Here is a 15,193-nt window from a genome sequence, read left to right as displayed (position 1 = left end):
GGGGGGGGGGGGGGGGGGTTCAGTAGCTAAGATGGCAGTAGCTGAAATCGTGAGGCTCCCATGGAGTAAGAATTAGAGGAAGGTGATTGTGGTCCCTACATTCTGGGAGTGGTAGGTACTTTCTGACGGGAGAAGAGGGAAACTGAAGAAACTGATGTCTTTTTCCCTCCTTTGGATAGTTTTCCTGCTTCCTTGAATAGAAGACATTCACTGACATGAAAATGAAAAAATCAGTGTTGGGACACTGGTTTTCTGTTGCTTCTTAATGGATCAATAGGTGCACACATGTGCAAGCATATTTAGATGCTGGACATTTGGCCTAAAGAATCCAATATAATATATTCAAAGGGCCCCTTTCTCTCGCTCTTTCTCTTAAATCTATTATCCACTCTATCTTCCATTCTTGTGAACCAAGTACGTAGCCGAACACAAGAGATGAAGCTGAGTTAATTTTTCTTTGAACACTTGGTCAATCAAGGAATGTTCTATGTAATTTCTTAGGATTTTCAAAGGAGCCTGAGAGAGTTAAGTAGCCAGGTACCATGGAATTTCAGTGGCTTCTTCCTGGGAAAAGAAATAGGAAGGAAAAGGGAATAGAGAGCCACAAATACCAGAGCCAAAACTACAGGGCATTAATGCAGCTTTAAGCCCTCTGGTCATGTGACTGTTGCTAGGTTTTCTCATTTCCCAACAGCCTCATCCTCCTGGGAGCTACTCTCAAATGGATGACAGATCAGGGGATAATCAGGTGGCATTTTTTATATTCGTAAAATACTGTGCGCAGTTCATACAAAGCTAATAAGTGATCTACAAGACTTACATTAAATGTCACTACCTTTCTCAAGGGTCTCTAGTATGCGGGAGCTCAAATTAGCTACAACTAGGAAATGCTATTTTGACAAACGGTAATAAAATACCTCCCAAACACTGTATGTAAACAGCTCAAGTTAATGAGATGTAGCCATGCACATATTCTTATTCAGCTATAACATAAACCAGAATAATAACTTGAAGTCCATCTAGAAAACATAATATCCAAATCCATCTACCCACGGCATCCTCCGGGTACAGAAGCCTTTGTCATCTTTAGCTTCCATCTTTTCTGATTAATCAGTTATAAGGATTTAATCAGTTTAATCAGTTATGAGGATCCTTTAAACAGTACGAAAAGCAGGTCATGGTGGGGATATGACAGTATGTTGGCAATGATGCAGTTTCACCATGTCTGACTTTACAGCAAATTGTTAGCATGTATTCTAAGCTCTTTGATTTGTAACCACAAGAACTGCAGTTTGAGAGTCAGCTGCATGGACAGGACACACAGACAAATATATGAAGTGACAAGGCTACATGAGGAAACTCCATACTTTGAAAAGCGTTCCCAGTAGGCTACCTGTTGGCACACTGTACTGCCTTTCTGGAAACATGTAATATATTCCCTGCCACACAGGTCTAACTTAAAATTACACACACCTAACTGAGGACGCTGGTCTTCTGTTTTGGACACTGCTGATGATGATGGCTGTGTAGCTGAAAATACAAAAATGGATACATTTATTTAATTTTCCAGTTTGAAAATCCCTCACCAAAGTTATCTTACATTGAAAAGGCCAAAGTTACCACTGGCACAAGGAGCAACAACTTGCTGGACTTCCAACAGTGTGGCATCTGATGATGAAAACACTGGAATTCGGATTGATAAGCTCAACTGAATATGCAGGTGATCACATAGTGAAATAAAGGCAAGTGTCCTTCTGGCTTCAATGAGAACAGATTTTAGCTCTATTGGAAGGACATAGCTATTACTATACATATATATGCATGCTTATTGGTAGGGCTTGGTTTAAATTGTGATTTTGCATTTTTCGTGAAAATCATGAAATTAGGTGATTTTCACAAAAAATGCAATCTGCAACTAAATGCCATGACATGGCCGCTTGCTGGGCAACTCCCCAGCAAGCAGCTATGTCATGGCATTTCGTTTCAACAGGATGGCTGCCACAGACTGGGGAAAGCATTCCCCAGCCAGCTGCAAAAGTCCAGCAGCCCAGGTGAGGTGGGGGGAAGGGGTTGCAAAAGGGACAGGGGGAGGAGAGAGCCTGGGGATGGGGAGGGGAGGGGCTGTTTGCTTCTCTGGGAAGGAAAACTGGGGTGCAGGGGGTGGGGGTGCCTGGGGGCTGCCTTGGCAGATGGCCCTGGCACTGGGTAGGGGAGATGCTGTTTGCTCCTCTGGGTGTGACAACTGCAGCACTGGGGGTTGGAGGAAGAAAATGCACATGCAGAGGAGCAAACAGTCCCTCCCCTACCTGGTGCCAAGCCTGTCTGCCAAAGTAGCCCCCAGGCACCCCCAACTCCCTGTGCCCCAGTTTTCCTGCCCAGTGAAGCAAACAGTCTCTCCCGCACCTCGAGCCAGGGCTGTCTACTTTTCAGCAGCTATCAGAGGTCTTGGAAGGAAGGCCTCTGCTGCTGCAATTAAACCGGGACCTAAACCTGCCACCTCAGCCAACTGGGGGAATGGGGGGACACTGTGATCTGGGCTAATGAAAATGGCAGTCCTCACCATAATCAGGCCATGATATTAGCAAGCTGGGGCTGTGATTTTGTGGGTTAAACCAGGCACTACTTATTGGACTTGTTGGCATCGCAGATCAGGAATTCTAACACCATAATCTCCAGTGAATGGCAAGTTCCATCCAAGCATATTTCTATTGGTTCCTGTCAGAAGTACTGATGTACACAAAGAGGAAAAATCAAATTCTTCTAAGTAACTTCTTGTGAAACTCACAAGGAAAGAGACCTGTTTTTCCTTATGTGTGGATACTTTTAAGAGACCTTAACACATCTGAGAGTTAATGTATAATAATGCTCTTCCTTATAGAGGCAGAACTCCTCTCTTCTTTGGACACTGAGTCTTTTCTGCATGCAACCATAGATGGGAAAATGGAGCCCAAAGGCTTTAAAGAACAACATTTAGGAGACCCCCATCATTTAAATATATTTCAGCTACATCGGAGGGATCTTAACCTATCTTCCTGCAGAGTCTACAGCACTTGCACTTACATTTACTTTATTCGTAAATAGACACTGAATATAGAGATAACTAAGACTTTAACATTTCTCCAAACTCTTCTGATTTTGAAATTTTGACCCTAAATGTAATGCACCCAATTCCTCATTCAAGTTCTTAGATCAGCTCTTGATACACAGATACCCACTCTAGACACCTGAGTCATAACAGTTTAAAAAACACAACGGCAGCATTCTGATACTTGATATTGCTGCTTTGGTTTGAGTTAAAACTGCACTGGAATTCTGCCTGTCATGAACTGGGCCTCTAGGTTGGAAAGTAAGCAGATGTGTTACCTTTAGACTGAGGAGCAGGATGACTGTGAGTTGTCCATGCTGATCTTCTGGCTTGATCATAAGGCAAATCTGTACAGGAAAATACACTGTCTCAGGTATGTATGGTATAGTGTAACATGTTCTAAAACACTGCATGCAACGATATTACTGAAATAAGGATTCCTATAACCCAAATCCTTGTACTTTTACTCTTTTCTTACACTGACAGCTGCCCCCTGGCCTCCCTAACAACATGACTGACATCACTCCCCAACGTTTATTCAATCTTGGCAGTGCAAAAAAAAAAAAAATCACCTCATTTGCCCGCTACTGTACTATATATATTTTTTGGTATCTTGTCACCTTCCACCTAGTCTTTAGACTCCTAATCCTTACCTGCAAAATTCTTCACAATTCTGCTCCTGTCTTTAACCTTTTCTCTTCCACTCAGTTATAAGGAAAAGGGCATGGTGGACATGTGGACAACTTGTGTTGCAGCCATGTTCAGTGGATAGATGTCAAGCTTCCACAGAGGTTAGAGGGAAGATTAAGTGTCAGATCCACTAGGTGCCTATGATGTAAGGGTGAGATGGAGGCCTCTTCTGCCATTCATTGTTTTAAAAGAGGGACTGTGGTCTCCAGAGGTGTAACTAGTATATTCGGTGCCCTGGATAGCAGAGATGTACCTGACCTGTGGGCACTGGAACGGAAGCAGGAACTGGTCCAGGCTCAGTTAGGTCTCTGGCTGGTGCAGAGTAGCAGGACTAGGCTGGGGAACTGCAATCAGCGAGGCTCAAGGGTGACACTGAAAACCACACCCTATACAATTTGAAATTTGGTAGCAGCATAAACCTGGCTGCAGCCTACCTCTCCAACAAATTCCCTCTTCCTCACTCCAGAGCCTCGAGACTTTGCTGTAAGCTGGTTTCTAGCCACTTCTGCTTACTTTGTTCTGTTGGAAGACATAGCTGTTGAAGTTTTAAGCATCACTGCCTCTGTTCCAGCACCCACAAAAAGTCAGTCTATGTGTGTCCCCTCACACACCACCTGCTGTGTTATTGGTTAGCCTCTTTACTGTTTTGTAACTTGCTAGTATGTTGTTGTCCCTTTCTGAGATAAATCCAGGCTTTCTGGTTGCTGCTTGTAATATGGAAAGCTTAAGTGTTTCCTCGTTCTTGTAGGTTGCACCTAGTAAGGATATCTGGGACAGCATGGTTCTGTAGTTTTTTATAATATTGCACTAAGCAACTACTAAGACTTACCCCCCCCCAACCCTCCAACAAAACCAACTCTTTATTTCTTGTTAATATTCCACAATTTTTCTGATTAAAGAAACCATTTATTATCAATCTTACTAACAACACTAAATTTGGAACCATTTCCTCTCTCGTTAACAGCTACTTGGATTGTACTACTTACTGTGTACCTCTTTCATACACATACAGCTGTTCCTGTTTCCCGTTTTGTGAGCCCTTCGCTCTGTTAACTTTATTCGCATATATCAGCCATTTCTTACACTCCCCTGTGCATAGCTCCTTCCTCACACTTGGCACAATCTTCCACCTCTTGTGCACTTACCAATTTCATATTCAGCCTTCATAATCATTTACATAAAATACCTCTTTTTGTTTCATAATTAGCTGTGGGCCTACACTTGAGCATTTCCCATTGTCAGTATGGGGGTGGCAATTTCACAGTTACTGAAGGAAACCCAGAAATTGAGAAGTTAACATGATATGATATATTACCTGCCTACAACCCTTAATGCCCAACAGTAACTCTAAGGAAATCTCTTCAGAGGCTTTCCAACTGCTTTCCTTGTCATTTGCCCTGTATTCTCCCTCTTGTGCTAGCTTTTTTTCTTGTTATACTGTTTAAATTATTTCAAGCTTTCTGAGACAAGGAACTTATGTATCTGTTCCTTGTCTCATTTGCTTTTACTTTTCATCTATTCAGGAATTTTCTTTACATCTGTCCTAACTAAATTCTTTAAAATATACAGTATAGGAAATATGCAGGGGTTAATTTCACTTTCAAAAAAGGTTTTTGCTTTCTTGTGCATTTCCATAATTGACTTTGGCATGTTAGCTACTATTTCTACTAAGTCAATGTATAACTTTTTGTCCTGCTTTGAGAATTCAAGAAAGGGAATTAAATATATTGCTTATTGCCAAATCAGTGCAGTATTAAGATAGACACATATAGTCCTTTGGATGGTAGATTCTTAATACGATCTTTGCTTCCATTTAGAAAAGTTGCCTGACAACCGTTAAAACAAAATCAGGTAGAACGTCATGAACAAGTCCCAAAGAGGATTGGACTCTATGTATGGCTCTATGTACCTCTGCCCATTTTCATACACTATGAGACAAAGTGGAATGGAAACAAAGTGTAATGTGTAATTCACAACCCAATTGACTTTAATTTATTTAGTCTGTTTGGCTTGAGGGATTGACTGGCACTACCAGCACTTGGGGCGGCTGGAATCTTACACTTTAACAACTTTGCTTTTGCTGAGAGATGCATTTTTCAATTGCATTACATTTTAACCCAAAATGCTTTTTTATCCATGATTTTTACACTTTCATCTCTGATTGTTTTCTTTTAAAAACATTGAAAATAGTGATAAGTACAGGGATTAATTCTTGAGCTGAACAACAGTAGACTTTACTATTATTACTGTTTGCCAGCTGAATTACAGTAGCACCCAGAAATTAGTATCAGGTTGGGATCCAATGGTCCTCTGTACTTTTAGAGAGTATAGTTAGAGTTAGGGCCTGCTCTGAAGACCTTACTGTCATAAAAGAAAATGAAGAGACAAAGGGTCATATTTCCTGCTGTGTCCAGAGTCTACTCAACACAACAGAAGAAAGAAGTGGGTTGTCATCAAATCGTTCATGTAACCCTGATCCTCTGCTCACTTCCCTGTATAAAGTTTAGAATAGCTGAGGGGCCGCTCTGAACCAGTGCTGTGTGACTGTAGTCCTCAATGGATCCCATACTAGCAGAGGATTTCAGAGTACATCATGCCCCATCCACACTCTTGCCTGATCCTCCTTGTTTTGCTATGCCTCTTTCCTCCTCTCCTCCCCACCTCCAGGCCCAGTGTACCCCTGGGGGGGCAGGAGAGGAGGTGGAAGTGTGTCACTTGATTGATAAGAAACATCCCAGGCTGGTGGTATTCCCACCTAATGGTTGTGACTGGTATCTTCCCACCTTTGTGCCTGCATAACACCCAGGCTAGGGACAGACATTCAAAAAGCCTGAATTGATTCAATCATTGCAGGTTAGTTTAACCTGGCTAGGCTGAACTGGTTTGAAACTGGACAGACATTCTCTCTGGACTGAGGAAATTTAGGCACATGCCTGCAGTGGGTCAGGCTAGAAGCTGAGTGCGGGGGGTGCTAGAGCAGCCCTCCCTTCTCTTCTGCAGGGAGCTGAGCTGAGTGGGGTGCTGCCAGGCTCTGGCAGGACTCTCTCATTCAGGATGTCTGCCTGCATGGTCCCAGGCTATTCCCAGCTGGCTGATCAAGGGGCAGGAGTGTTTCCAGCCCCAGGTTAGCACTCTGAGGCAAGGGTATGTGTGCAGTGCATGCAGCTGTTGATGATACAGAGCTTTTCCCTCCCTGCTTTGTCATACTGTCTGCAGCAAACTGACAGGCAAGCAAGCCAGCTGGAGGAGCGAGGGAAGGGCTGATAACAGTCTTTATAACCCAATTAGCCAAAAAATAGCCTTTCTCCACATTACTTCAATCTTCTTAAACAGCTTACCAGTTGACCTGTTGATTAGCTCCAAAAGCCCTAAGTGGTCACTGTTCTGTCTGCCTGTGCAATTGGAGAGAGACACACACAGACCCCTCTCAGTATTAGCTAGCATACCACATGCTGGCTACATTCCCTGCTGTGGCAGAGATGAGGAAGGGATCTCTGCTTAAGCAGTGAGTGGTGAGGGGGGGCACAGCGAGGCCAGCAGACCCTGCTGTGCCTGCAAGTCTGTGCCGAGCTCCAGCCAGGGAGCAGAGGGAAGGGGCCAGCCCTGCTGTAGAGCAGAGAGCCCTGCCCAGCCCAGAGAGCATGCTGGGATGCTGTGGGACTCCGATTTAACTTAAACCAGCAAGGGGTCTGGGACAGACATTGCATAAACTAGTTTGGACCAAATCAATTATGTCTGATATATTACATTCAATCAGGTTTATCTCAAACCAGTTTCAGCCATTTTCAAACTGGTTTATCTGCACTGAACATCTATTCTGTTACAGGTTTAAACCAGTTTCTGATCACTTAAACCTGTTTATGTGTAATGTCTGTCTCTAGCACCAAAATCTGTGTTGGAGGAGCAGCACATGATATAGAAGCAAAGACTGGATAAGTGTAATGTCAGGTATAAATGTGGTAGGTCCCATGTCTTTAAAGCCCTTGCCCCAAAGACCTAGGACCAAAGGGAAAATATAACAGTATTCAGATTTGTACCTGTCACCATCCTATTTGACCTCTTCCCTTGTCAGTTGGGTTTTATTTAGGGTTTAACAACTTTCTCACATTGAAAGTCCTTGTAGATCTGTATACTGACGCTAGCTGCCTGGATTTTGTGGATCTGTGTATTACTGATACTTGTAATTATAAGGACTTATTTTTGTAAAATATCACAGACCTGAAAAGCATTAAGAAGTATAAATTTAGTTCTGTGAGAAAGCTCTTTTCCTTCTGAATCAAGGCCCATCCCCATACAGCTTTGTGACTACACCCTCTTTTAAAAGAAAGATTCAGTTCTTAGTTCTGCTTGAAATAGCCTCTAAATTAATACTTTATTCTTAGTTCAGGATCTTGGAGTTTATTTAGACAATGATTTGTGTTTTGATAAACATATTGCTATTGTAGATAAGCAGGTCTGTTTTGATTCATGAGAAAATGGTACAATAGGTTCTTATCTAGAGCATATCTTTGATGAGAACTTTTCTGTTTGATGAGACATTCAGGCAACACCATATTAGGCCTTCCTGAGCTACCACAGAAACCATTGCTTCACTTTTAATGTGCAAAAAACTTCTGGTGTTTTATTGTAATGATAGCTGGAGAAATATGCCTTAGTTGTTCTAATTCATCCGGAGCCTCGCTCACTTCCTATTTTCCATTGTATTGCTTTAACAATGGCAATGTTTTATTGCCTTTTCTGGAATTGCCTCCTAGTATTTGGCTGATTTTTTCAAAAATTAGCACCCTCTATGCCTCTTTTTCTTTTTACTCAGAATCAGGTGACTGTTCTCTGTTAAATTCTACTATAGATGCTAGTCTATCTACTTGAGACTTGGGCCTTCTCTGAAAACTAGAGCTCTCAGGATTTTTCTACTGAAATAGATTTTGACAGAAAAAGAAGTTTTTGCAAAATCAAAAAGTTCTGTGGGAAAAATTTCAGTTTTCTGAGATTTTTCTATTTTCTATTGGAAAAACCAAAACAAAATGTAATGTTTTGAGTCAGTTGGATACAGATTAATATGTTTCAGCTTATTGAACCTAAAATATTATTAATTGAAAATGTTTTATTTCATGTCAGTTAAAAATTTAATCGTACCTCCTAATGATGCTGCTGTTTCTCATGAGAGGTATTAGATGCTCTGTCCCCTTATCTAGGCCAGAATTCCAGAACTATGACTCTCATGATGAAACATGGTCTCTTCTCTGACTAAGCTATGTTGTGTATCTTGGTAGTCGCATAACAAAGGATACATCTAGGAAGGTGCAGTTATGCAGAGAGTTTTGTCCCTTTGGGGGAATGGAGGTATGTAGCATCCAAATGACAACTCCTATAAGACAATGTGATACTATACAGAGACGCAATTTAGTGTTGAATTGACTTGAAAAAAAATATTTTGTATTAGGCCAGCATACTGAAATTTGTTAATTTCAAATACTGAGTTTCAGAATGCTTCATTACTTTTAATAAATGCTGAAATGAAATGTTCCACGTTTCTGAATGCTTTATTAAAATTTAATTTCTTTTATGAAAAAGAGTAATTTTTCAACTTTTTGTCCCAATTTAGGAAAGTCCAATATTTGCTTACCTCCAATGGAAGCATACTCTTAAAATAATCTCTAAGTTATTTTCTCTTGCCACCTCACGTACACAAAATAAAATTATGTCATTCCTATTGACACAGAAATGCACTCAATTCAGGACTCTCAAAATGGATTTCCTGACAGTGGGACTTTTCACGTAGACCGTAACCTCTCTGGGGAAAGAACTGCATTCTTTGTTATATATCTGCATGGTAACTGATATAGTACCCTGAAACTTGATGAGAAGTCCTAGGTGTTATTATAACATAAATTTAAAAAATAGGAATAATGAGTCTGCTCTTGTGCATCCATTAGCAGGTGCAAGGTTCTAATAGGAGGATTTACCTTCAGGTCATTCGTAAAATCTCATTATTCTTAATACAAAAAATTATTTCTCCCAAGCAGCTTGTGCTTCTTTTATTGTGCTGTTTGATAAGCTTCCCTTCTCATTTCAAATCTTTCCTGAAAGCACATCTTTTCTCTACTGGTTGAATTAGATTTAATTTCTTATTTTGCTAATGCTTTGTATTCTCAATTTAACTTTACAGCTATTGTTTTTTTACAATAATTATGTAAATATTTTAGGAGGCAGATATTGTGTGTATTAGAATTGTATTTCATAGTTCTTACATTTATTATTCCAAGGATTATATAATTGCATTTGATCATTACTAAAAATTCAGATATACTTATGTCTATACAAAGGTCATTTCTTCTGAATTAACAGGGTTAATCCAGCAAAGTATATGAATAATTCAGTTTTTTTTCTCTTCACTATGCAGTATTTTACATTTGTCAACTTTCATTTTAATTTGTCATCATCTTGGTCATTCTTCCACGTTGGTTAGCTTCTTCTGGTGTCCCTCACATTCGTCTTTGGATTTGACTAATCTAAATAATTTTGTGTCATCACCAAATTTGGCTGTCAGATTCCTGTTTCCAAATAACTCATAAATATATTAAACATCATCGGCTAAACCATATTTCACCTTTATGCCATGGCTACATAAATGCCATTTAGGCGCATAAAATTGAAATTGGATTTAGTCGCCACCAGGTCTAGTAAAAAAACCTTGGGGTAACCTGCTATTAACTTTTTTTCATGAAGAAAGATTCCCATTTCTTAATCCTATCTTACTGTCTGAACCCAGGGCTTGTGAGATGTTGTGCCAAATATCTTTCAAAAGTCTAAATAAATTATATCAACTGAGTTGGCAGGGAGTCTGGGGAGTCAGCTCCAGGACGAAGTGTCAGGTGGTGGAGGGGCTGGCTGGGCCACAAGAATGCCCCAGCCTGCAGAGCCCTGTGGCTAGGCAGCAGGCAGGGGTTTGGCCCCTGCTGCCTGGACTGACTGCCCAGGTCAGCATTTACACATATACATTAGTGATACACAGGGGGTGCATGTGCACCCTCTGAGACTGGTTGCCGCTCGCCCCCCCGCCACAGCTACAACTGCCGTGGGTGGTCCCCTCTTGGCCTACCCTCGCCACCGATGTCAGCATGGCCACCTGAGGGTGGTCCCCACTGCCGCCATTGCCACCTGCAGGCAGTTGCTGTGCCCCCCTGGCCTCAGGAAGCATGAGGTATTCATGCACATGTATTTAGTAGGGCTGTGCAAAATTTCAGCAGGTGTTCTGAAGCTGTTTCAATGTGTTTCAAGCTTGAAACAGAAAAATCAAAATGAAATAAAAGGCTTTGAAATGAAATGAAGGCACTCGAAACATTTTGAGTTTCAAAGCCGGTTTTGTTGGGGAAGTGATCAGACAGCTGGGGAATCAAACCGGGCACAGTTCCCAGTTGGATTCCCCAGCTCTCTGATTGCTTCCCCCAGCTCTTTTCAGGGGCCACTGGCACTAGCTGCAACAAGAGACCTGCAGACTGGGGAGCTGTGCTGCGGTCTTCCCTATGAAGCTCAGCCTGGTGGCAGGAAAGCCAGTGGCAGAGCCACTTGGAGCACAGCCCTTGCTTCAAGTGCAGCCCTGGCCAGTGGCTCTCCCCCACCTCCTGCTGCCTCCTGCTGCAAGGCTCAGCTCCGTGGGGCTGGGGAGCTGCTCGGAGTGCAGCCTGGTGGTGGTAGGTGGGGGAGAGCCAGGGCTGCACTCTAAACAGCTCCACCAGCTCCATGGAGCTCAACCCAGTGGTGGGATAGCCAGTGGTGGAGCTGCTCAGAGCACAGCCCTGGCCAGTGGCTCTCTTGCCACCTCCCACTGCCAGGTTCAGCACCATGGGGTTGCGGAACCTCCTGCCACTGGGCTGTGCTCACCAGGGCTGCACTCTGAGTGGCTTCACCATTGGCTCTTCCACCACTTCCCGCCACAGAGCTGAGCTCCAAGGGGATGGCAGAGCTGCTTGGAGCACAGCCTTGGCTCTGAGTGCAGCCCTGGTGAGCACAAGCCAGCAGCTGGAGGCTCCGCAGCCCCACGGAGCTGAGCCTGGTGGTGGGAGGCGGCAGAGAGCCAGTAGTGGAGCCGCTCAGAGCGCAGCCCTGGCTCCGAGTGCAGCTGTAGCCAATGGCTCTCCCCTGCCTCCTACCACCAGGCTCAGCTCTGTAGGGCTGGCAGAGCCACTTGGAATGCAGCCCAGCGGCAGGAGGTGGAGAGAGCCAGGTCTGTGCGGCTCCACCAGCCCCATGGAGCTCAACCTGCCCTCCCAGTGCTGCCACCAAGCGTCGGGAAGATCCCAGTGCCACCTCTGCTGCAGCCCCAGGAGTGGTGGATGCTGCCTGACTGCAGCCACTGGGCTGCATCGTGCCCTGAACTCCCTTGCACAGTTCAGCCCAGTGGCTGCAGGCACCGCTTCCGGGGCTGCAACAAGGATGGCGCCATGCTCTCCCCAGTGCTCAAGGCAGGCCGCAATGAGGAAAGTGGGGCTGCTGCCACCCCAAAATTCACTGTAGCCCCCCCACACCTGCCCTCCCAGCACTACCACTGAGTGCAGGCCTCCCAGGGGGCATGGGCCCCCCAGATCTGCATGCAGGATGGCAGGAGGTTGCCACTGCTGCCTGGAGTCAGCAACAGCAGCAGTCTTCCCAGCACCGGACCCAGGCTGAAAGCAAGATCTGCTCACGGGATGACAGCAAGCTGCCTCTGCCGGCTAGTGATATGAGTTTGGTTTCAGTTGTTTGAGGTGCACTTGCACAAAACCCCCTGCACCTATCTCCTTGCAGCTTGGCAGGCTTCATGCCTTCAGGAGGGTCTACCATCCTTGCAATTTTCATCCAAATCAGACAAAAATTGCAAAGTTATAGGCATTTTTATGATTCCACATTATAACCTATAGGCGAAACATCGAAACAGCAAAACAGTTTCAATTAAACTAAATGGAGCAGTGCTTCAAAACAAAATGAAATGATGAAACGAAACACTGTCCTTTCAAAATGGTGAAATGGAAGTCAAGATGAAATGGTGCTGTTTCACGCAGCCCTAGTATTTAAGCAGTTATTTTTGCCACTGTAAGACAGTACTGTCCCCAGCAGTGCTATTTTATGGCAGTGAAAATTATTCTTCTGTAGTCAAATAACGTTTCATGTGTAGATGTGTGGAAGCATTGCTTGTGTAGAACACAAGACAGGAAAGTACCTCCTAGGCCACAGAGCATGCTGTAGGTAAAAGCAAGGGAGGTGAGGGCACTGTCAATGTCCTACGCTGCAATGACAAGGAACTAATTGATTAATGGTTTTCTTTAGTGGCAGTGCAGAGCTCTAACCACTACACTGAACTGCCTCAAAGACAACACATAGGCTAGGACAGACATTGTACATAAAACAGTTTAAGTGATCAGAAACTGGTTTAAACTTGTAACAGAACAAATGTTCAGTGCTCATAAACCAGTCTGAAAATGGCTGAAACTGGTTTGAGATAAACCTGGTTGAATGTAGTATCAGTCTTAACTGATTTGGGTCAAACCAGGTTTATGCAATGTCTGTCCCAGACCCCTTGCTAGTTTCAGTTAAATCAGTCCCCCAGTATCCCAGCATGCTCTCTGGGCTGGGCAGGACTCTCTGCTCCACTGCAACCCCTCTGTTCTCTAACAGGAACAGGGGTGGGGCATGGCCAGCGTTAGCCTGCTATGGCCTCTGAGGCAAAGGGCCATAAAGGGAGTTTAGTTCCCTCCTCCATCACCTTGGACCGCACCTGAGGTTTGCTAGCCCGGCTGCACCTCTGTGGCTTGTAGCCAGGCAAGGAGGGAGTTAATTCCTCCCTCTGCCCCTCCCCCCTCCCCACTTTGGCCATGGACTCCATGGCTTGCCAGCAGCCAGGGGGTTAATTTAATTTCACAGTGGGTCTGGGAAAGAGATGGGGGAGGGAGGAGAGGGACACTGGTGAAGGCTGCTTTGCCCTGCCCAGCAGACCCTGGTTGAGGTCCCTACTGGTTAGATAAGAAGGGAGGGGGGAATAAACCCCCACACTGCTTGCGCTACCAAGGCACCCTGTCCCATAGGCGGACTAATGAAACTAAAGAATTTCTTTTGCAAAAATCTAGTTAGTCTAATAAAAGCTATCACCTCTACCACAAGCCCTGATACCTTTTGGCTGTAAGGAGACACTGCCCTCAGGATTACGGAAGATTCATGCAAGGCTTTCTCTTCTCTTCCTGGTTTATACTTTAAGTTGGACTAAGTTGTGTATGCTGTGTTTTACTGGGCTGTATTTTAGCTTAGGCAAAGATTTTTGGTAGTTCCCTGATGTATGCTTGAGGCTGCAAATTGCTGTGTTCAATACATGCTTGCTTCAGAGAAAGGACTTTTCCCCCACTCCTCATTCTGGCAGCAGCTGTCCCCCTTCTCCCACCTGCTAGCCCCCGCTGGTGCCTGGCCATGTCCCCTCTGCTCCAGCAGGGAGAGATGAGAGCCTTGAAGGGCATCTCTCTTCCCTCCCCTTTGCTAGTAGCTGGCAGGCGTGCTCTAGCACCTTCTGGCTTGAGACACTACAGGTATGTGCATCTATCCACTTGCAAACCAGTTCACTGTCTGCAGGTTAAACTAACCTGCAAAGACTGAATCATTCAGGCTCAGGCTTTTTGCCCATCTGTCCCTAGGCATAATGAGTAACATAGGCTTATGAAGCTGCTCTTTCTCCCCTACAAACTCCTATATACACACAGGAGGGAGAAATAGGGATACAGCTTACATGAGAGTAACTGAGCAAGATCACAGCACATAAAAAAAAAATGTCATCATTCATACCTGGCCTGGTTGTAATTCTTTGTGTTGCTTCAGGGTAAACTGAAGTATTAGGGAAAATAAAAGTTGCACCTCCTGTAAACAGAAGAGGAGACAAACCACTTTAGAATTGGTTATCCCAGTCTTATGCTTATTTGTGCCTCTGATGCACCATGGTCAGCTACAGTACATTTAGTTGAATCAATTGCATTAAAAAATATCCTGTTCCTCAGGAGTGTGGTTTATAGAATTTGTTACTGATCTCCCTTACGCCAGGGTAAACCTGTTCAAACCTGTGGTGATGCATCAGTGAAAGGACAGTGCAAGAAGGAAGAAAATAAAGTCTAAATTTTTCAAATTTAGAAAAGCTCATGTCACATTTCAAATGGTTTCATCCTTGTTGTGAAATACAAAGTTGTGCTGCCTGGTCATCATTAGCAACGTGCATATATTTTCAGCAGACAATTGATGGCATGAACCAAAGCCCAGTGAAGCCAGTGAGTCTTTTCGTTTATTCAAATTGGCTTTGGGTCAGGATCTCAGATAATTAATTCTCTATGTACAGTGAGAAACAGTATACATCCACTTTGATACAAAAACATGTTTTCTGACTATTTCAGGCATTAAAATCACTTT

The 15,193-nt window shown here is 43.8% G+C and overlaps 1 protein-coding gene across 4 annotated transcripts in view; it reads right to left on the bottom strand.

Moving 5' to 3' along the window:
* ERG (ERG, ETS transcription factor) overlaps positions 1-15,193 on the bottom strand; it is a 326,982-nt gene that overhangs the window by 5,519 nt on the left and 306,270 nt on the right. For all 4 annotated transcript variants that reach the window (XM_019525075.1, XM_019525073.1, XM_019525077.1 and 1 more), the window contains 3 exons: positions 14,582-14,653; positions 3,364-3,432; positions 1,474-1,530 (listed from right to left, as the gene is read on the bottom strand). In XM_019525075.1, the coding sequence (XP_019380620.1) occupies positions 1,474-1,530; positions 3,364-3,432; positions 14,582-14,653 (198 nt within the window). The remainder of the gene's footprint in view (positions 1-1,473; positions 1,531-3,363; positions 3,433-14,581; positions 14,654-15,193) is intronic.

Source organism: Gavialis gangeticus, unplaced genomic scaffold, assembly GCF_001723915.1.
Source record: "Gavialis gangeticus isolate Ggan-Ray unplaced genomic scaffold, GavGan_comp1, whole genome shotgun sequence".
In the NCBI taxonomy this organism is placed as follows: domain Eukaryota; kingdom Metazoa; phylum Chordata; order Crocodylia; family Gavialidae; genus Gavialis; species Gavialis gangeticus.
Note: the sequence above shows the minus strand (reverse complement) of the source record. Positions and strands in the feature narration are given on the sequence as shown.